General features: G+C 45.6%; 1 protein-coding gene across 9 annotated transcripts; it reads left to right on the top strand.

Moving 5' to 3' along the window:
- Positions 1-3: 3 nt before the first annotated feature.
- On the top strand, positions 4-22,933 carry nsd3 (nuclear receptor binding SET domain protein 3). 9 transcript variants are annotated; one of them, XM_060054430.1, is made up of 25 exons: positions 4-563; positions 1,660-2,504; positions 2,613-2,870; positions 2,967-3,129; positions 3,318-3,472; positions 3,619-4,341; positions 4,768-4,939; positions 9,140-9,240; positions 9,923-9,968; positions 10,052-10,182; positions 10,287-10,412; positions 10,541-10,667; positions 11,325-11,525; positions 11,907-12,086; positions 13,191-13,337; positions 14,901-15,057; positions 15,504-15,706; positions 15,811-15,923; positions 16,259-16,405; positions 16,852-16,974; positions 17,421-17,537; positions 17,623-17,764; positions 17,949-18,055; positions 18,164-18,368; positions 18,773-22,933. In XM_060054430.1, exons 2-25 carry the CDS (start codon positions 1,704-1,706, stop codon positions 19,150-19,152), a joined length of 5,025 nt encoding a protein of 1,674 aa, XP_059910413.1. In that variant the 5' UTR covers positions 4-563; positions 1,660-1,703; the 3' UTR covers positions 19,153-22,933. The 9 variants fall into 9 exon arrangements, with proteins under 9 accessions (XP_059910413.1, XP_059910411.1, XP_059910418.1 ...); XM_060054428.1 differs by having other exon boundaries at positions 9,128-9,240; XM_060054435.1 differs by having other exon boundaries at positions 5-563; positions 3,619-4,326; positions 4,771-4,939.
- Positions 22,934-23,005: the final 72 nt, after the last annotated feature.

The raw sequence follows: 23,005 nt of genomic DNA, 5'->3' as shown, positions 1-23,005 counted from the left end.
TTAACTAGTTCGGTGGTTAATGTTAATCCGTAATGCAGTTTCATCTTCATTAAAAAAAGAAAAGATATTTCACGATAGGTTCTACATAGTTAGTTCGTTTTTTTTTGTTGCTATGCATGCATATTTTAACACTAGTGGCATTTAATTTCGTTTATTAAGAATTACATTTCGACCAAAACCACACATCCCGACGTGTGGTCGGTGGCCCCTCCAGTCGAGCCTGTGCTGATTCGAGACCGACAAGGCCCAAGCCAGGGTGCTTTTGTTACACCGAGGAAGAGGGAGCTGGAATATTTGAAGGGCTACATAGGGGGCGAGAGTTGTACATATTTTCCCCACCGAGGATCTCTGCGAAATGCCAAGCCAACAGATTCAGGAAGAGTCGAGCGGCAGGATTTGGTAGCGATCATACCGTAACCCCCCTCCAGAAAAGCGATAAAGCCAAACGGAGAGGCCTGCGCGCTGTCAATATTCTCCGTTTTTTTGTATTTTTTTTACGGTTCATACAGATTGTACGAGGAAGAGACACCTGGTGTATGTGTTTAGAATGGGACACGCTGAAGGTATTGACACCTTTTTATTTTACTGCATCCTGACTCTGTGCGTTTGTGTGTGCCCTGTGTTGCTTTTTGTTCAATGATACACGCGTGACCCAAATGGATGTATTTATCCATCGAGTCGTATTTAGTAACCTTAGCATGTTTAGTCGAACCAGGGATGGAGGTGTTATCACAGCACAGAATTTGATTTAAAGGGGTATAGGCAGCCATATTGGCAACAATATAGCATAGCCAACGTTAGCTTCCTTTCATCTTGTTTGGTCTCGTATTACTATCGAAGATAAATCGCCAACCATTTCGACACGTAACCGAATACACCAGCACCTCATTACCATTTTAAACTCACAAGGACATGGGGAATGTTAGTGTTTTTTTTGTGGGAAAAACAATCTCGATCATGCATGATAGCAGTCGGCTAGCCAGTAACATCGCAGTATAAAATCGTTTCTGTGCAACATTCTGACTGGGTTGTTTTTGCACAGTCGCTACAATGATCCAAACATATATTATTGCTTAGTAGTAGAATTATTGCACATGCAGGTAGATAGTGCACTTCAGCCGACACCTTTTAGGATATGTTTACATTCCCGTTATTCGATGGAAGGAAGGCGACATGGCAATCTGTTCATAAAGTGCACTCGGATCACATCACGTTTAATTAACTGTTTTGATAGACCAATCACAAGAAGGATATAAATCACATTAGTTTCGTCTTTTAGAAAAAAAACATTGGATAATCTGTAGATGAATGTATGATTGTAATGTATCGTACACTGTCTTTCTGCTCAACATATCGTTTATTTTTTGTCAAGACTATTACTAAAATACCCTACTGTTAAAGAAGAGTGATGTGAATGCTGATTTTTTTTAATGAGGGAAATGAAGCAAAACTTATTTTCTTTCTTTCACCACAATGAGTTATCCCTCACTAAGTCACTTTAATGTTTCGCTATCTGATTCCATCATGTTGATAGTGTGATAGGAAATTACCCCGGGACATATTCTTTTAGGAGAAGCTGATGGCAGCATCTTTAAATCTTACCCACCTATTCATGCAATGTCTCTTCACCTCTTAATTGTGCCATTTTATATCTTGCAGGTCCAGTCAGAGAAAAAGACAGTTAAGGATGCAGGAGCACAACAATGGATTTCTCCTTTTCTTTCATGCAAGGGATCATGGGAAATACAATTCAGCAACCCCCTCAACTAATTGACTCAGCCAACATCCGACAGGAGGGCCCCTATGACACCGGTAGTGACCCGGGTGAGGATGGAGGTCCTTCCTATGACGCTGCCCTGGAAGCAGAGTTCTCCTACCCCCCCTCGGCCTCAGAGGACATGCCCCAGGTGTCCAACGGTTACCCCCCTGGCCTGGGCATGTTTGACCCCCAGACCAAGTTCTCCATGTACTCCCAGTTCCCCAATGGCTCAGCCAACGGCTACGGACCAATAAGGGGCTACGGGGAGCACGGCCTCCTGTCAGGGGAGGGCACGGTGCTGCGAGGCCCCGGCCTCCAGGAGAGACCGTTGTCTCCCGTGTCCCCACCGTTGCCCACGCATCATCCGCACCTCCTGCACCACTCCCATCACCCTCACACGCTCCCTTACCACTCCAGCCTCCCGCATCTCCAAGCTCACGCCCATCCACACACCCAGAGCCCCCCACCACACCAGTCACAGCATCATTTGTCCCATACCCCTCACATTATGACTCACACGCTCCCGCCCCCGCCTCCTTTACTCCTGCCTCCCTCCACTCCACCCCCTTCCTTGGTGGACGGCGCCCCGTCATGCCTACCCCACCACGCCCCATCGACGGCTCACAGCGGGGTGCTGATGAAGACCAACTCCCCGGAGATCAAGTTGAAGATCATTAAGACGTATCAGAACGGCAAAGAGCTGTTTGAGTCGGCTCTGTGCGGGGATCTGCTGCAGGAGTTGCAGGTAGCGTGTGCGAGTGGTTTTCAGTCTGCATGCTCTTTTGTATGAGGTAGCGTTAAACAGCGACATTTGTCATCTTTCCTGACCCGTTTCTTCCGCTGCCTTCTTCAGGAGGAGACGCAGAAAGACCAGGTGACGCAAATGCAGCGCAGGAATGAGAGGAAGAAGGAGAAGAGGAAAAAGAGTGCCAGGCTGCAGGTACAAGTCAAGGAAGAGGGGTTGGACTTGGACCAGCCCCAGGAAAGTTCCACAGACCAGACAGTGACGGAGACAGAGACCCAGGTCCAGCTCCAGCCAACAGAACCACCCCTGGCTCAGACAGAGAGGCCTCAGAAGACTGTTATCAAAGCTGAGGCAAAGACACTGAAGGCAAGTGTGACTCAAGAAGCTCATTTATATTTCAATACACGTTAACAAATTAATGAATGTTCTTTTTTTTTTTTTTGGTTTAATTCCTCCTATTAGGTTCCAAAGGTCCATCATCCCTCTGTGATTCAAGAAACTGGGTTCTGTAAGGAGTTTGTCATTGGGGATCTGGTCTGGTCCAAGGTGGGCACCTACCCCTGGTGGCCCTGCATGGTCTCCTCGGATCCCCAGATGAAAGTACACACACGCATCAACACCAGAGGTAATGCCCCACACATTTTTACACTGACAATTCCTTATAACTTCCTTGCACTAGACATCATTGGGACCTTTTGGCCTTCTATATATATACTTTATATCAGATAGGTTCCAGGGAAATGGATGGTACATAGAATGTAAAGCGGTATGTTTGCATCCTGTTGACCTTTCTCTGTGTTGGTTCTGATGCAGGTCACAGGGAGTATCATGTGCAGTTCTTTGGCAGCGTGGCCGAGCGAGCATGGATCCACGAGAAGAGGATAGTCATCTACCAGGGGGAACACCAGTTTGAAGAACTACAAGCCGAGACACTCCGGAAAACCAACAACCTGGCAGAGAAACACAAGGTACAACAGTTACTTATTAATACAGTTATTAATCCTGGTAATAGAAGTGTCATTCCAAACGGTGTGAATGAAAACCTGTAAAGGCCTGACCGATGGTGGCGTATGATAGCCCCTCCCAGTAAGATATGACCCCTGTTTCCACGCAGCTGCTGAAGCCCATCCCTCAGAGGGAGCGCGCCCAGTGGGAGGTGGGCGTCGGCCACGCCGAAGACGCCTTCGTCATGACCAAGCAGGAGCGCATCGACAACTACACCTTCATCTACGTCGACCCGGACCCCAACCAGCCCCCGCCCGCCAAGAAGCCCCCCCCAGCCAGACCGGAGAAGCGGACTCAGCGGTCCGCCTCGGCCGTCAAGAAGGAAGAGGCGGGAGTCACGTCGCCCACCAGAGAGCCGCCGCCGCCGCCGCCGCCGCCGCTGTCCCAGCAGCCCCAGCAATCCCATCAGCCCCAGCAGCCACGCCGGCAGCTGCCTCGCCGCCAGTGTAGCATCCAGAACGCCAGCGACGGCACCAACCCCCAGGCCTCGGACGGAGAGAGGGGCGGCAAAAGGGCAGACCCCAGCCCAGCCGGCTCCCAGACCCCAGAGACGGCCTCGGAGGCGGGGATCGGGCCGGAGTCCCCTCCCCCTGTCCGCGCCTGGAAGACTGCGGCGGCCAGGAAGCTGCTGCCGCTCTCCATCACCATGAAGAAGCTCAACGTGGAGATCACCAAGTGTGACTGGCCTCTCCTGCAGAGGAAGGTGGTACCCTCGCCCAAGCGGGAGCGAGAAGAGGAGGAGGAGGAGGAGGAGGAGAAGGAGGAGCGAGTGGAGGGGGAGGTCCGGCAGCCCGACCTGGGATATTGTTCACCGGAGGTGCGTGTGAACGGGGCAAGTTTTTCCTTCTTTTGACGTTTTTTTCTTCCCAACCCCCCCCACACACACACACACACACACACATACACTGCGATCCATAATTAATCACACAGCTGCATTTGTTGACAAAGCAAAATGAGAAGGCATGAATGAATCATCTACCAACATAATCATATGTTTGATCGACAAAGTGAGTTTTTTGATGCTTCTGAGTGGTCGTTTTTTTATTTTTTATTTTGTGTCACTCAAAGAATGGCCCTATCCTTCAACGTCCCTTCCCCTCCCCCTCAGTTCACATCAATATGCATTTGAGCTCATTTGATTTGAAGTCATCTGATCAGAATAAGAACAGACATAATACCGTCAGACACGACACGATAGGAACGGAATCATTTCCCAAAGGCTTGGCAAGATTTTCTGATGTTCTGGATGTCTCCATAGCAGGACTGTGGTGCTAAACCTGAACCAAGCCCGGAGGAAGAGGAGGAGGAAGAGGCTGAAGAAGCAGAGGAGGACAGGGAGGAGAGGAGGGGCTCCCCTGCCAGTCAGAGGAGTGAGGAGGGAGGTATGCACCCCACCTCATCTCCTGGCTCCCACCACAGCAGTCCACCAGGTATCAAAACCTAAAAGCATTTTGTGTTTGACGTTAATGAAAGTCATACAGGCAGTCCTTGCAGAATTTCTTTTGAAGTCATGTTAGATGTATTATGGGGTAGAAACCAGGGGTAATGTCAATCCTTTGGTTCAAGGAAAAACGAATCTGCGTTTTGCAGCTTTCGTGAATTTGAAGAAAACTTGTTTTGTGAAATTTGAAACTGATGGAAAAATTATTTATTTTAGGACACTTCTTGCCAGCATAGTATTTGATTTTAGTGGAGCATGATCAAGGAAAGACACACTGGGAGCATTAAACAAGCATCTTCATGAGAGAACGAATGTTCATGGTCACATTGTAGGCACAAACTAAGAATAGAAAGAAAAACTAACCAAAGAGGGGTTATCATAAAAATTAAATGTTTGTTATGAACCAGTTTCTTTATGAACCACCACATTATACGTGATAATATATATAGAATACATTTTTACATGACATTTCCTCCCTTTTAGATCTTAAGATCAACACTTTTACAGATTGAAAGAAGTCATAATTGGAAAATTTATTGTGTGAACAGTAATGGTCATAAATTAACCCTAAGTAGAGTAGGTCTAAATTATATCTATATATATTTAAAAAATGAAATGTATGATAACTCTAATGTTTTCATTGTGTGTAAATATTTTAGAAACAGACATGTTATAAAACATGTTAAACCGTTATTAACCCTTTTAGCCATGGGGGGAAAACTAATGCGAAAAATGAACTAACCTTGAGAGGTGTAACAGAGTTGGTATTGCTAGAGGACTTGAAAAAATGAATACTTACACATTGTAAATAGTACAAATTCTAAATAAAAAAATACATTTAAAATTAGTCGTGTGTGTGTGTGTGTGTGTGTGTGTGTGTGTGTGTGTGTGTGTGTGTGTGTGTGTGTGTGTGTGTGTGTGTGTGTGTGTGTGTGTGTGTGTGTGTGTGTGTGTGTGTGTGTGTGTGTGTGTGTGTATAAGAGAGAGAGAGTGTATGCATGTCTGAGCATCCTGGTAGTAGAGTCCTGCTCCAGACTTCCTGTGGTAGTACACCATAGGATATATGGTGTGTTTTGGGTTTTGAAAGCGATATATATTCTCTGACCGTTAACGTAGAGAACCAGGTTGTAGAGGAAAATGTCACATGGTTCTGATGACAAGGGACGTTTTGTGAAATCGTCCGTAGTGATTGGTGGCACATGACCCTTAATGATGACCCCTAAGGGATGTTATGTGCTACGGTACATCCGTTAGGGGTCATGCATAGGCCGGGTCATCCATGGGCTATGATTCTTCAGTTTCTGTTTGGTCTGTCTGCTGTGGATTTTGGCTGCATGGTTCCGTTTGGCCTCCTGGTCTCTTGGTCTCTCTGATAGGTCTAATCTCTACAGTCTCTGGATCGTCATGGGTTTGCTACCAGAACCATTTTCGACGCCGTCCTTTGAAACTTTTCAGAAAATGGCATGCACTAAAAAAAAACTGACTTGACCGGGGGGCCATCTATCACCATCCATCTCCTATCTCTCGGAGTACTTACTTCCTCATAGGATGCTCATTAATGCCTGGCTAGATCGATTGTCGTGTGATCATATCATGCAAATCAAACTGCCTCGCAAGCTAGGGGGTCTCCAGGAGTTTCTGTTGTCAGCCATCCAACACTCCCTCTTAGGGCCATTCTGGTCATCAGCCTTTCCCCCGGTCTGGTTATTGGCAAACGGAAAGGTAGAAGAGCCGATAGAAGAAAGAGCACAATGAAAGATAGGGAGAGGTGAACCAAGATCAAATTCGATGGATAGTAAGCCCACTCAAAAGTGATCTGTTTTATCAATGGTGTTTCAAACCGCATGCAAATACAGTATTTAATGCAACTCAACTCAAATCCAATCCACACCCATGCACCATTCGTATCGTCTATAATGAAGCTATCATCATGCATTTAATAGTATGTATGTTAACTGTATGTACATGTTTACAAAGATCTAATGGAGGCAAGTTTATTTTACCTGTTGTATGTTAATATGAGCACATATCAAATATGTATAACCAATCCAAAAATGTCAAAAAGGGTTATATCTTTTCAAATAGAGTTCCCCCAACATAACATTGCACTATAGGATGACATCAACCAACAATGTCAGCAACGTTGACAGGATTCTCATTGGGATTGATCAGCACCTGTCAACTGTTAATTCATACTGAAAATATTGAGATTGAATTCCACTATATTAAGACATGTCTAAACTCAAATTGAATCCATCATAATCATGACCGCTACCTGGCACATACAGTCTTAAGAGTATGCATCTAATTCAAATGTATTTAACCAGTTATACCTCGAGCTAACCAAACAGTTAAGGCACCAAATCAGCCAGCTAAAGAAAATGAAAATGTAGCAAAACAACATGGAAGCACAGCATGGAAGGAAAGTTCTGCAAAATATATAAAACTGAACAATGTTTGGAAACTGAGTCATGTTAGTGGTACTCAATTTTATCTCATCCATTTCTTTGCTTTCTATACCTTCTTTCCTGAGACATTATTCCTCTAACATTTAAGTTTTTACCACTCCTGCACTTTTCTCCTAAAAAAAATAAGTTTGTAAAATTACACAAAATAATGTAAGTGGATAAATCAAATACTATGCTGTCAGTGTCAATTTTGTTTGTAAAGCTTAACTATTTTTTTCTGGAGATTTTAATCCCCCTTTTTTTTTTTTAACCACCTGTTTACAATCAGCACAACAGTGACAAGGAAATAAAAATTTCAGACAACTTTCAAAGCTAAAAGTATAGCGCATATGCCTCAAAAAGATTATATTCTGACCTGTATGACTGGTCTCTCTCAGAGAGGCTGAAAACTCTTACCACGGTCATTGTATCTTATCCACTAGACCTTTTGCTAATGTTCTCCTGCCCTTAATCAGAGTTGATCATCTCATCCTTGTAAATCACAATGCATCAGGGGTTTGTCTTGTCAGTTTCAAACACTCCGAGTATACATGGTGGTGAGAAAATCGATTCATTGGCCGAAGCATTTCATACCCCGGTACGATAGGTGGCGCTGTACCCATTTCAACTAGTGGTAATAGAGCCACTGGTTGACCTCTTTACCTCACTACCAACAACAAACTCAGGCGGCCTTTGAGAAAGAGGTTTTCAGTAGTAGTAGGCGGCGGCGGAGCAGCTCCTCTGGGAGCCCGCATTCGGCAACAATCCCTTTCTCCTCCATGTCGCGTTTCAATCTGGACTTCAGAGAGTCAAAGCAAAAGTTCCTTTCCCCCAATTCCTTCTCCACCATGGCCGAGATAACCCCCACCACGAGTCTTTAGGCCTACTTGTTTCTGAAGTACCAGAGAGTCGGAGAACCCGAGACAGTCTTTAAGATTCATAATGTCAGAAAAGAAAAAAAATGAAATCGAGGTGTTACACCTTTCCTGCTGTCGGCTCCCAGACTGTAGTCGAGGAGAGACGTGCCCTCCAGGGCCGATGTGCTCTCGGGGGTGACACCCTTCACTTTGACCGGCACTTGGTCTGCTTATAGGTCGGAATTAAGCGGGCAGCGATTATTGACAGGCTGGGTACTTAATTCGTAGTTCAACTAACTTAACAGTACACGTTTGCACGGACACAACCAGACTCCATTCACTAAACTGACCCACGCAACCGCTCGCTCTCCTCGCTCATCCACTCACTTGCTGAAGTCACTCACACACACACACACTGACATTCTCGCGCACACACATACGCTTCTCTCGTAACAGAAGCTGGCATGTACTGAATGCATGCTGATGATACAGTTCTTATAGGGGCTAAATCCGATTCCAATCGAATTGACCGTATACATGCACACTTAATGCGAGTATCAATCGAATAATCTAGGGGTCTTAATCCGACTATGAGTAAACCGATTCAATTCGATTTTAGTCAGACTAAGGTGTATACATGCGTCTTAATAATTATATCACATCATCATCGGACTAAGCCAATATTTCGATTTTCTCCCCATAACGCCAAGTCATTTCATGATTATGTAGAAAATAGGTATAAAGTAAGGACAAAAAAACATTTGATAATATTGTTAGGTTTAAAATGTTCAACCACAGAAACCGAGCGTGTTCTCAAGGGAGACACACAGGGAAGTGTTCAGATATTGATGAGGAGCCTTCTGTTTCACGTAGTTCTCTTTTTAGGTTCTCAAGAGAGGAAGCAGCAAAGACGCTCCATCCGGAGCCGGTCGGAGTCTGAGCGGGGCGGCGATCCGGTCCCGAAGAAGAAAACCAAAAAGGAACAGGTACCAATACGTCAATGTTGTACCAATACATACCGGAGGAACTATGAATATGGATCATAGTGAATCTTCAAAGCCAGTCTGAGCTAGCATTTGCCTTGGCGCTACCACTTTTAGTTGGATATTGTGTATTGCTTATGCCTGTATGATGATTTATTTGTTTTCACTCAAATTATTTGAAAATCAAAAGCAAGGGTTGGGGCAATGGGTTATTTCATTGCTATAGAACTTCAAATGCAACCCTGAAAATGACTATGAATCAACATTATGGGTGTGTGTGCATCTACGTAGACCAAATTTTTATTGCAATAGTGACTGGATTTATCAGGTATCTTAAGCCTGAATATGAGCAGGCATTAGCATGCAAAAGTTGTCATCTGTTATAAGAAAGTTCCTTAGACATAATTATGTCTGGGGAAAACTGATTGAAAGCCACATTGATGGCCAAACGCAATGGGGAAAACTTCAGAGAAAATAACAAATATAGATAAATAATGTAAAAAAACAAATTCCTTTCTATGAATACCTTTTCAGAATTCCTTTTGTTAATAACAAATGTATATACAAGGATTTACATACTCTATGAAATCAAATAATTGTTCAAGACCACAAGCAACCCATGCTCAACTCACTACCACTGCTGCAACATTTAAATCAAAATGTCTGCCTTTTCCACTAATCACAGGCTGAGCTTGCCCCCGAGACTACTTTGAGAACGGGTTCCCAAAAAGGTAGGTAACACATGCATTTCGTATAGACAGCTGTGCTGCTGTTGTCACCGTTTTGCATAATCCTCCAACGTTTCGTATACCAGGAGCCAGTGAGATCTCAGACGCCTGCAAGCCTTTGAAGAAGCGGAGCCGGGCCTCCACAGACGTGGAGATGGCTTCGTCTCAGTACAGAGACACCTCGGACTCGGACTCCAGAGGCCTCAACGATCCCCAGGTGGGTGTCACCATGCGATTGAAAATCCTCTCTAACGGGTTCTAACTGTAAAGCTGAAACTGTAAACGCTTCCTCACACACTGATCTCTCACGGCGTCCCCCAGGGCTTGTTCGGGAAGGGCCTGGACAGTCCCGCAGCGGCAGACGCAGATGCATCTGACACGCAGTCCGTGGATTCTAACATGTCCCAGCAGACCAGCACTTCGGGGAAGAAGGACACTGTGTGCCAGGTGAGCTGATTGCTGATAGTTTGTGTGCCTGTTGTTCCTGAGTGCATAAATTACAAGTGTATGCAGAGCAAATGTGTCCATTACCTTGGTGTGTGTGTGTGTGTGTGTGTGTGTGTGTGTGTGTGTAGATTTGTGAGGTGTTTGGCGAGGGTTTGGTGGTCTGCGAGGGAGACTGCAGCAGACATTTTCACCTCGAGTGTCTTGGCCTGACCGCCCTAGTCGACAACAAGTTCACCTGTTCGGAGTGCAAGAACGGTGAGAGAACCCGACCCCCTGTTTTCTTCTTCCTCTCAAACCATGGTAGCCTGGCTCCGCCCGCCTAAGTACTTCCGCTCAATTTGAATTTCCCTTCAGTACTAGGTCTGGACCTGCTGTATGTAATTTGGTTTTCTGGCGCCGCCACGGCGGCGCCCAATCAGCGAACAGAGGGCGTGTCTGAGAACAATGACGATAAAGTCGTGCGCCAGTTTGAGTTGTTGTTGTAGGTCGGTAGTTGATTTACAATGTGCAATTTTTCCCTGATAAATTAAATTCGACGAACAAAACCTGCAGCTGTCGTTGACGGACATTTTCGTGCAGACGTGCAAGGTGTTTGGTTTGTGTACAACCTGCGCGTGATTCCCGGCGCATGACATACGTCACAACCAAACGTTAGCGATTGGTTATGGCAGATCCAGAGTGGCACTGGGCAGATCCAATCATTTTAAACTTCAACAGACACCCGCCTTCAAGTGAGTTAACGTTTGTCAATTGATTAGGTCCAGACTCTGTACAAATGAAATGAAATGAAGTGAAGTACGAGAGTCTGGTAGAACCAGGCTAAAACCATGGTGCGGTGCCCCGCGCAATCCGAAACACCTCCGTGCTTCTCTTTTATCTCTCCTCCTTCTTCTCGTTATCTCTCCCCTCTAGGTAATCACTCGTGCTTTAGCTGTAAGATGTCGGGACAGGAAGTGACCCGCTGCTCCATGCCGGGATGCGGCTGCTTCTACCACAAGGAGTGTGTGTGGAAACTCCCCGGGGCCACCGGCGTCGCGGGGGGAGGGTTCTGCTGCCCGCAGCACACCTGCTTCACCTGTTGCCTGGAGAGAGACCTGGAGAAAGCCGGCAAAGGTACTGAGGCAATGCTTAGCAACCACAGGGGGGGATGTCAACAAGAATCTATAAATGAGGCCTAAACAGCGGATGTACGGTACAATTAGAGCCACAATATGCAGAGCTTGCGTAACGTGCATGTGAAGCGAAAAACGCATTGAGTTGAACGGTTATGGCGACTTTATGTCACCCGTTCTTTCTTCAGAAACGGAAGAGTTTGAAAGCAGTCTGCCCTGCAATGCAATCAGCAGGCGAGAAGGATGCTCTATATTGGGATAGATGCATTCATTCTGATTGGGTAGGAGGGTGTATCATTGGAGAGCAGAGCTTGATGGTACTCCATTGTTGGTGACAATGACGATGATGACGATGATGATGATGATGAACCCCTCCCTCCAGGGCGTATGATGCGCTGCCTCCGCTGTCCGGTGGCGTACCACGCGGGCGACGGCTGTGTGGCGGCCGGCAGCGTGGGCCTCACCCACCACCTCATGATCTGCAGTGGGCACGCCGCCACCAAGAGGAACGGCCTGCCCTCCTCCCCCGTCAACGTGGGCTGGTGTTTCCTGTGCGCCCGAGGTAATCCACGCACGCCACCACGCCACGGGGGAAAGGCGAACGCCAGCTCCCTCCCTCCCCCCCCCCCCCCCCCCCCCCCCTCTCTCTACCTCGCACACAAATACTTTCGATTGGATAATCTGGTCTACTGAAATGGAGCAGGGATTAAAGGGGTGTTGGTGGGACGACACTACTCTTCATACCAGTTATCCCGCTGGTCAGAATTGTAATGTCCTCGGGAGGGGGTTTTACTCTACTGTTAATTGGGTTTCTGCGAAGGATGAAGGAGCCCAAAAAGTTATTCAAGCATCGCGGTCGTCTATCAATACAGCAACTAGTTGCAATCCCTTTGCGCCACTTCATAAACGATGGATAAGTAAATCCATTGAGAGCTTCCTTATATTTCATTGTGTATATATCTCTCTATATATATATACATGTATATATGATCACATTGTATGTATAACGCCATATGTTACCCGTTACAAGCATTGTTGTTGTGTAATGTAACGTTTGTGTTCCATCGTGCTACTCACGATAAGGATGATCGGAGGGCCCAATTTGAATAGCCCGTGAATCGCTGATCTTAACTGGGTCTGTTGTTGCCCTGACAACGATCTGAGCAATGTAAAACAGGAAAAGAATAGATTTCTGTTTATTTAGTTTTAGTTGTGCAACGTCTGTTCGGACGAGTGCACGTATAGGCCACTGTGTACGTATGTATGCATGTATGTTTAGATGAACCTATTAGGGAGAATTGACTTGTTTCTAATCTAACAATGAGTGTGAGTGTTTGTGTTTCTCTCTCTCTTTCTCTCTCTCTCTCTCTCTCTCTCTCTCTCTCTCTCTCTCTCTCTCTCTCTCTCTCTCTCTCTCTCTCTCTCTCTCTCTCTCTCTCTCTCTCTCTCTCTCTCTCTCCTCTCTCTCTCTCTCTCTCTCTCTCTCTCCTCTCTCTCTCTCTCTCTCTCTCTCTCTCTCTCTCTCTCTCTCTCTCTCTCTCTCTCTCTCTCTCTCTCTCTCTCTCTTCCTCTCTCTCTCTCCCCTCCATCTATCCTGTGCAATCTTGGTTACCATAGTTAAATTTACTTCAGCTCACTCCCATCTCTTCCTGTGTGTCTTGTGTAGGGCTGTTAGTGCAGGACCTTACTGACAACATATTAAGTTCATATGCCTATAAGTCCCACTACCTTCTGACTGAGTCAAATCGTGCTGAGTTGAAATTACCTATGATTCCCTCTCCTTCGTCAGCTACCAAAAAGAATGTTGGGAAAGGTAACGGAACACTTTTTTCCTTTTCTCCTTCTTTTCCACTGGTTTGTGTTTGTGCTCGTGCCTGCCTGCTCACACGTTTTCGTTTGGTTTTAATTTACCCTTTTGTTGCATCTTTCATATCAATGCCTTGAGGTGCCTCGTCCATGAACTATCTGGGTACGCTGCGGCTCGCTCCTAACACAAAAGCGTTGCAAAATAACATTAGGCTAATTTTCCCCTTGACCTCTAACCCATGTGTTGTATAACCTTGTGCTTGAGTTGGATCTGCTGTGGGGTGATTATGACTTAATGAAGAGGGGGACATGGGAATACATGCTGGCTTGTGGTGGTGGTGCATTTGGAAGGATGGTTTATATTTCAACCTTTTGTGGCAACCCTTTATCCACCACGTTCTTTATTCTTAGGAATAGATTACTTTTAGAAATGTATACTATTGAAATTTGAAGTTTTTTTGTAAAGGTATTTTTTATGATTATACGTGGCCGGTATTATCTAATAATCATTCATTGTAGATATATTTAGATTTGATATGGTGCATTATTGGTGCAACAACTTATGTAAACATATTAAGCGGGTACATTGGAAGTACTAGAGCAGGACTGCTTACTTATTTTTAGACTATAAGAGCAATGTCTTGGCCAGCGGCCTGCTTTGTGGCATTGTTGAGACTGATTGCAGGCATAACTGGTCCTCTCTTTGGTTCGTGGGGCCAGTCGCTGCAGGAGGGATGCTACTATGCTGCTTCTGCCATGCTTACATTGAAAGGGTCTTGCCTCAATCCTGTCTGTAATGCTGACTGCAAATAGGCCTAGGGAATATCTTGGTTCCGTCCATGTCTTTAAGCCGTCCATGTCTTTAAGCCACGACCTCTCTTGGATGGAATACACTACCTGTTCACAACCAAAATCTGTGAAATCACTCCCTCAAAATGTCAATTAGTGAAATTGAAACATCCATTGTTGCAAATTCAGTTCTTAATAAAAATGGAGAATGACTTTTTGGAGTAATGGAGATTGTTTGAAATGTGATTCCATGCAAGCCGGTCAACGCAAGGTCTATGTCGCTGGTTTATGGGAAAAGCTGCTTTACTGTGCTGCATGGCAGCTTTTTCCAAAATGCTTATTTTGAACATAACTCTAATGATTCGTGGTTAACCTGCTTCAATCCTGTTCTATTGCATGTACTGACGGTTGAACGGTATTGGTACATGACTCTGAATCACATTTGGTTGTTTTTCAATATAGTCTGCCTCACAAAAACAAAAACATCAGGTTTTCTTTGTTCATGTAGATGGCACATTGTCCTTTTTGCACTTTTTATTCAATTATCAATTTTTTTTAAATTGCTAAATTCTTTAACAGTAGATTATAATGGCGTGTTTACAAAACATCCTTAATTTGTGATAATTTTTTATTGATCTTTTTATCATTTTAATTAAAACACAACGTAGGCATGTCTACAAATGAGATTCAGAGTATGACCATGTTTTAAAGGTTCAGGGGCTAATCCCATGCTACCTCTCTCTTTGGACACTCATTTCCCACAATGCACCTACACATGCAGGAGGCAAGCTGCTGTGCTGCGACTCTTGCCCCGCCTCCTTTCACCCCGAGTGTCTGGAGGTGGAGATGCCCGAGGGGGCGTGGTCTTGCAGCGACTGTCGAGCGGGGAAGAAGCCGCGTTACAAACAGATCGTCTGGGTCAAGCTGGGGAACTACAGGTAAGCTAAAAATAGATTGTTTGGGTCAGGTGAGCTGGAGTTGGAAAAACAGAGACGGATGTCTCACACTTTATTCAAATTTGCGAAATTGCAGATGTAATAGCCTTCAGATTGCACAAAATTAAATTTTTATAAAGAAAGAACAGGTGGTCAATGATTTGATTTGTGTGCCCTTCTCCTTGGTGTATCCCCGTTAGACCCCCTAGTTGATCAGTGGACCAGATGCCTTAGGCATGCAGGAATTCACTTTCAACAGCCAATTCTAGAATCATGTTCCAAGATGTGCCGTGACCAGAAAAATCGGAGAAAAGTCTACTGTGCCACAGGAGTCTCTGATTCTACGTGATTCTCCTGTACCATTCTTCTCCCCCCCCCGCCCATTCATCTGAGTTTCCTCAGGCAACATGACTTCTCCATTGTGATGTTTCTCTGCCTCTCGGCTGCAGGTGGTGGCCAGCGGAAATCTGCAACCCTCGCCTGGTGCCGTCCAACATCCAGAGCCTCCGCCACGACATCGGCGACTTCCCCGTCTTCTTCTTCGGTTCCCACGACTACTACTGGATCAACCAAGGGCGCGTCTTCCCTTACGTGGAGAACGACAAGAACTTTGCTACGGGCCAGATCAACGTCAACAAAACCTTCAAGAAAGGTATTCGGAGCACGACCGGCCGCGGCGTGGACCTGCACTCTGGACACTGTTTGGGTGAATGCGCGGGCCTGGGTCTGTGTTTGAGACGGTTTGCCTCGTTTCAGCACTGGAAGAGGCGGCCCGGCGTTTCCAGGAGCTCAGGGCCCAGAGGGAGAGCAGGGAGGCCCTGGAGCAGGAACGCAACTCGCGCAAACCTCCGCCCTACAAATTAATCAAGGTAACGCCACCTCTGTGTATTGTCATGGCAGTTTTAGTCGTCAAGCCCTTGATCACTGATACTGTGTCAAAAGGCTTCCCAAGCATGCAGCCTAAGACACCCTCCCTATCCCTGTAAACGGCCACATCCTGTAGGTTTATCATAGTACTAGAGCTTAGAACACTTTTATAGATCTCTATATATTGGGAGAAATTATAAAGTTGCTATGATGCTTACCGTTAGCCCAGGGAGCGCTTAAATCCATCCGCTTTTACGCTGGTGGCAGAACGGCAGAGCAACCACCCCGCCACTATGATGACGCCTAATGTTTTTGTTGTCGTCTCCCCCCGTTGCAGTCCAACAAGCCCATGGGGAAAGTGCAAGTGCACCTGGCCGACCTCTCGGAAATCCCACGATGCAACTGCAAGCCTGCAGACGAGCATCCATGCAACCTGGACTCCCAATGCCTCAACCGCATGCTGCAGTACGAGTGCCATCCCCAGGTCTGTCTGCTTCTGGCTGCCACGGGACACTTCCTGGGTCCATCTTGGTTCTAAACACTATCTGAACGGGGGGAACTGAACGCGGAATGTGGCTTTCAGTTCCTCCACCTACCTCACGTTTCGGACCAAGGTAGCCCGGAAGTGAATGAGGCCCATTATGCGTCTGGTGTTCTCCCCTTCAATTACATCTTCGGTGTGACTTGCTCCCCGATGAATGATGGGAAGATCGGCCTTCCAGGTGGTTGAGTTCCACTGGGTAGACTAGTATGGTTGATCTATCTATCATACATTTACGCTTCAATCTAGCAGGTGCCAAACGAGAGATATGGCTCAAAACATGTTGCTACCGCTGGCTTAGCATCACGCTAGCCGTTGAAGGAGCCTCGCTACATCGCAGCTTTACTAATGCTTTTTTTTGGTTGTCTCTCCTCTGATTGCAATAACAGGTGTGTCCGGCCGGGGAGAACTGTGAGAACCAGTGCTTCTCAAAGCACCTGTGTGCCGAGACGGAGCTGTTCAAGACGGACGGCCGTGGCTGGGGGCTGCGGACCACCCAGGCTCTCAGGAAGGTGAGCCTCCACCCAGTCCTCACACTAATCCTGTCCCCCCCCAGCTTGAGTCTCCTAGACTTCTTCTTGTTCTCCCGGCCTCAGACTCCCAGACTTTATCTTGTCCAACAGGGATGGGGGAACAAAATGGTGGCAATATGTGCATGCTTAAATGTGTCACGGCTGTTTAATGAAGGGTTCATTTCGAGCTGTTCATTTTATTGTTTTTTTTTGCGATGGGATAACCGGGAGAATGTGTGCTATGCTTTGCATGTCGTTAATATATTCCATTCAGTCGTAATCTGGGGTTATGTAGATGGGTTTCTTTTTAGATTATTCATTCCCATTACAATACCAAATTCAACTCTATTTGAAGTCTTAGCCCATTTCTTGTCAAAGTATGTTAAACGTTCCGAAATCCAGACGAAATTTACATTGAACACAAAAACTTTTTTTATCTTCCCCAGGGTGACTTTGTGACAGAATACGTTGGCGAGGTGATAGACGCGGAGGAGTGCCAGCAACGAATCAAACACGCCCATGAAAACCACGTCACCGACTTCTACATGCTCACTCTCACGAAGGTAACCTCCTGCCGCAGACGACCCGGTTCTATGAGAATATGTCCCCCCGTAGCCCTGCTAAGAGTCCTCGATTCCTTCCACCCAGGATCGCGTCATCGATGCAGGGCCCAGAGGGAACTCCTCCCGCTTTGTGAACCACAGCTGCAGCCCCAACTGTGAGACCCAGAAGTGGACCGTCAACGGGGACGTGTGCATAGGAATCTTCACCCTCTGCGACATTGAAGCAGGTGAGATAGTGGAGCTTTGATCACCGTTAAAACACAGAAAAAACTATCAGAATGTGGCTTATCTCAGTCTGGTGAAGTCACCTAATTGTATTTCACAAACGCAATCAGTACACACACTGATTGACTGACTATTCAAACCCAAGTCCTGATTTAAATGGATGATTTCTCAACCTTCCTCCCTCAGGCACGGAGCTGACGTTCAACTACAACATGTACTGTGTGGGCAACCGAAGAACCTCCTGCCACTGCGGTGCCGACAACTGCTCCGGGTTCCTCGGGGTCCAGCCCACGGTGGGGGGGGGGGGGAGCGAGCGCCACACCACACGGTTCATTCCCAGCGGCAGTAACCGGCCGTCAGCCTGATGTTTAACCCTGTCGACCGGCCTCATGTCTCCCCAGAGCGCTGTGGTCATGGAGAAGGAGGAGAAGGCCCGCAACGCCAAGCTGAAGCCCAAGAGGCGACGGCTGCGGCCAGAGGGCAAGCACACCCACGAGTACTTCTGCTTCTGCTGCGGCGACGGAGGCGAGCTGGTCATGTGCGACCGGAAGGACTGCCCCAAAGCGTACCACCTCCTATGTCTGAACCTCAACAAGCCTCCTTATGGTAACGGAAAAAGCATCTGTACACAGTTTGTGTTTGGTAAGGTGAAGTGGCCCGTGATGGGTCTTCCTGAATACAGTACACCAAAAGTCTCAGTGAAGATCAGCAGGGCGATTTTTGGTGTGTGTGTGTGTGCTGATTCAGAGAATATATATTTTATGATTTCTCTGCCTTTTCGTTAATCAATAGCTGTCTTACATTCTCTCTCCTCTCTCTCTCTCTCTCTCTCTCTCTCTCTCTCTCTCTCTCTCTCTCTCTCTCTCCTCTCTCTCTCTCTCTCTCTCTCTCTCTCTCTCTCTCTCTCTCTCTCTCTCTCTCTCTCTCTCTCTCTCTCTCTCTCTCTCTCTCTCTCTCTCTCTCTCTCTCTCTCTCTCTCTCTCTCTCTCTCTCTCTCTCTCTCGGGGCAGGTCGCTGGGAGTGCCCGTGGCACGACTGCAGCGTGTGCGGAAGCCCCGCCTCCTCCCTCTGTGACTTCTGCCCCCGCTCCTTCTGCGGCGACCACGAGGCGGGGGCCCTCACCCCCTCCTCCCTGGACGGGCGGCCCTGCTGCTCCAATCACAACCCCTCCAGCCCCCTGGGCTCCGAGCCCGCCTCCGCCCAGCCCTCCAGCCCCAGCCTGAGCCCCGTCCGGGTAAAGGAGGAACCTCCAGGCGAGGTGGAGGAGGAGTTAGAGGAGGAGGAGGAGGAGGAAGAAGAGGTGGAGGAGGTAGAGGAGGAGGAAGAAGAAGAAGAGGAGGAGGAGGAGGATGAAGAGGAGGAGGAGTCGAGCCTGCTGGCTGCAGAGTGACATTGCAGTCCCACCCATACCTCAATATCCCCGGTTGTCCCCTGCACGCCTGGTGGTAGGGGCCTCATGGGGCCCCCTGCAGCCTCCATCTGCTGATGAGGCTACAGGGGGTGCAGTTCTCTGTGACCAGTACCACAGCCACCGAGCAGAGGTGAGAAAGGTCGGAGGGGGGTACTACACCGCACCTCTGTTGGTAGGAGTTGATGCATCGTCGTCATCTTCTTCATCATCCTCATTTAAGGGGAGCGGGTTGCCGTTTGACCCTCGACAGTCCCTCCATGTCCGGCACACGGCCCAAACCAACAACTACTTCTACCTTTTTATGTTAGTCGTTTTACCTTTTTTGTTTTTCTCAGCGGTGGGCATTTTAGGTGTTATTACGTTGTCGGCAGCCGTCCCTTTGAAGAAGAGAGCGATGAGGGCAAAGAGGTGTGGATTTGTTGTCCTTCTTCGTCCCCTGTTTACTCGCTGTGAGTGGTGGTCACTGCACACTGGTGGACCCCGGAGACCACGCGGAGACCCCCAGTCAACACTCCCACGGGTCATGGCTTCAGCTCATTCTGTATTCATCTCTTCTTTAAAAATAAAAAATAAAAGGAGGGCCAAATGACACTCGTGCAATTTATCAGGACCACACTACATTCCAACCTTCCTTAAGACATGGTTTTAATATACTTATGAGTAAATTGACTAATTATATATACAGTATATATGTTTGTTAATGTTTACAGACAGATTCTCTCACTCCAATCTTGGCAAGTGGTGTATTATGTTTGTTTGTTTGTTTCGGTGTTAAGCATTACGCAGACCTCCTTGTGGAATTTAGTCCTAAATACGGTGAATTATAATGGTATATCGTGTCATGGAATCAAATTGCAAAAAGTACTTGTGATTTATTTTCATATCGCCAGTATCACTCACCATTGTGAACATAAATTGCTGGCTCCGAGCAGCAGAGAGTCAAACCGCCAGCAGACAGAGTAAGGACCGAGTCGTGTCCGATTTCACCTTCTTTTCCTATTCAGACGATGGACAGAGGGGGTACGGGTTGTGATCACTGGTGCTGTTTTAAGTATTGTACATCAGCCTTAAGGTTTGACTTTGGGCTGTGATAACTACTGCCCGGACGCAGTTCATTTTTAGTATTGTCGTGTACTGTGGCCACTGATGCTTTTTGTTAGTTTTTCCTTTCTTCGTTTTTTTTGCCAAACCTTCCTGAAGCACTTTCACTCGGCTTATCGCTACACAATTTTTAGGTAGGTCATGCATCTACAGAAGTGTATATAAACAAACATATGACGTGTACATGTTAAAAAAAAAAAAAAAAACACAAAAAGAAAAAACAATACCTCCACTTCTGTAGTGACGTTGAAATTGAAACTGTGTTGTGACTCCATTCTCTTGGTCGTTATCAAGCGCGTGCTCGTCAGGTCCCGGTGATCAGAAATGGGTCCCAACCCTGATGTTGACATTAATTGGATACTGCCAGCCTAGCTACGCAGCCTGTTTTTATAAGACAGCGCGGGCGGACTCGAGTGAGACGTTCGGCGCAGATGAATCCCATATATCACTGTCTCCCTTGGTGGGATGTGTTATTCTCATAGTCCATGAGTGCATTCTCCCAGCTAAATTTGTTGTTTTTCTATCGAGTAGGAGACATGATGTTATACAGCAGTTCATTATATTGTACAAAATAAATCACAAACATATGTACAGTGTTTTTAATGGTTCATTTGTCAAATCCATGTTTGTCATTTTTAGCACATCATTGCTTTTGTCTGTCAGCTTTTGGTTTCAAACTGAAGTGTTATTCCCTTGCCACAAAGTTCTAGTAAAAATAAGACTGTATTAAATGGGGGGGGGGGGGGGGGGAAATAGGTAAAAAAAAAAAAATCATCACTTGCTATATATGTTTTTACATGTGATGTTCCCCTTTCGGTCATAGCAGCCACTTATGAAACTGTAACATGAGTTACCTGACAGTGCCCCTATTTTGGAGTGGGTTCAGCCATAACAAGCCTTTTCAAAATCTGCCCTGCCCTGTGTCTAGGCCCAATACTGCTTGTGATTTCTTTATGGTATGTGATTATTTGTGTTAAGTTTTTAGATTTTGCTCTCAAACCAATCGGTATCAACCATTCAGCGCTAGAGGGTTGAGTGGGGTCAGTCTCTTGTTATATATTTTACAATACATATATATAAATATATTTTACTTTTTTTTCTTCACTAGTTGAATGCATACATGAAAGTACTGTGTGTATAACATTGAACGACTAAACCAACTTCTTTTTTTGTTTTTTGTAAAGAATCATTCCTGCTAGCTCAAGTTGGCGTTCTGAGAATGGTGGTATATTCCTTTTGTCAGATATAAATAAGTGGATTGTGGAAGTAGGACAATCCATCTTCTGCTGTAGTATATACAGGACATGCTCAAATAGGTGCAACACCTTAGCAACTTTAAATATCCCAGCAGTGCAAAATTCCCAAACAAAAATTACCGTTCCTCTTTATTTGACAAAAATATTTTGTATTATCTTTTTACATGTAAATAAACATGTATACATTCCACAGAATCAAACCTTGAAAGACCTGTAACAGTTTTTGGGTGGAGAATAACAAGTATGAAGTTTTGGAATGATATAACGTAAAATAATGTTTTGATTTGCCCTTATGTTAAAGACACTTTCACTCCATATCAAACTGTATTCCATTGACATTGTATTCTATTACACAATTCCTATTCTTTATTTTTATATTCGTTGGACTTTTGGTTTTTCAACTTTGTAGAAAAATTCTGAACAACGGTTCTTACTGTTGCACCTCCAAACCACTTGAATATATTTGTGTGTTGACATTTTTGTTTTGCCCCTCACAACTGTTACAGCATTTACATTTCGTATGCCTAAATGGTGCATTGCAGTGTTAAAGCATTATTTGATATTTTTGCTATCAAAAGTACATTTGAGTTAAGTGAGTCGATTACCGTGTTGTGGCCACATTCTTCAAGAGAAAAGCATGTTCTCATGGAAGGGTACGTTTTATTTTTATTATGTCTTGAATATTGCCATTTTCTGCCAACTCAATTGAAGAGAACATAGCCCTTATGTCTTAATTGTATGTTTCAGTTTATTGTGACGTCTTACTTTTCTTTTTGTGCAATTTTGCTGGTTGCCATAAAAATGTGGATTGACATGTCCTTTAAAGGAAAATAAGTCGGATGAAATAATAATTAATAAGAACACACCTTTTTTTTTTTACATTCGAATTGCTTAAAGTCATTCTTACTGGGGTCATGTCACTCTCTGTGTTTTGAGTGAAGTTTATTTGTACAGGAATTGCAGTCGTAAAGGCTTCAGTGGCCTCCACTCAGTTGCATTACCTTGTCCTTAAGCCCTCACAGGGGGACGGAAAACCAAGTTGGAAAAGGAAGAAATGTTGAGAAGGGATGCAAGCAGGGATTCCTTTCATCATTCAAATGTTGATTTACACAAATAACAAACTTTCTTACCGTTCCATCTGTGTTACTGCATATTGCATATTAGTGAAGATTTGTAAATAGCATACTTTGCATTGAACTTGCATAGGATCATGTTACTGTGCTGTGCTATTGCCTGTACAATTCTGCTTCTAAATGTGTGTGACTGTTGGGACAACCTTTTGTACATGACTGTCTTTTTATTTGAGAATATTGATTCCGTTTTTCCATTCTAAAGTTGGATTTGAGGAGTTCAGACATGCCTGAAGTTTGACTTTAATAAAGCTATACTCTGTCTAAGTGAAACCCATTTTTGTACAGTTTTTTTTTTTATTATTCCTTATCTAGAATATCAACCAAGAAGGTCACACAGAAAAT

Source organism: Gadus macrocephalus, chromosome 6, assembly GCF_031168955.1.
Source record: "Gadus macrocephalus chromosome 6, ASM3116895v1".
NCBI lineage: Eukaryota > Metazoa > Chordata > Actinopteri > Gadiformes > Gadidae > Gadus > Gadus macrocephalus.
This window is presented reverse-complemented; position numbering and strand designations above follow the sequence as displayed.

What these genes read in the sequence shown, in the direction of transcription:
- nsd3 (XM_060054428.1), top strand. Translation starts at nt 1,704, where the DNA reads ATGGATTTCTCCTTTTCTTTCATGCAAGGGATCATGGGAAATACAATT. An exon ending in CTGAGGCAAAGACACTGAAG is followed by an intron (nt 2,871 to 2,966) that starts GCAAGTGTGACT and finishes TCCTCCTATTAG; the next exon opens with GTTCCAAAGGTCCATCATCC. An exon ending in AGAAGGACACTGTGTGCCAG is followed by an intron (nt 10,413 to 10,540) that starts GTGAGCTGATTG and finishes GTGTGTGTGTAG; the next exon opens with ATTTGTGAGGTGTTTGGCGA.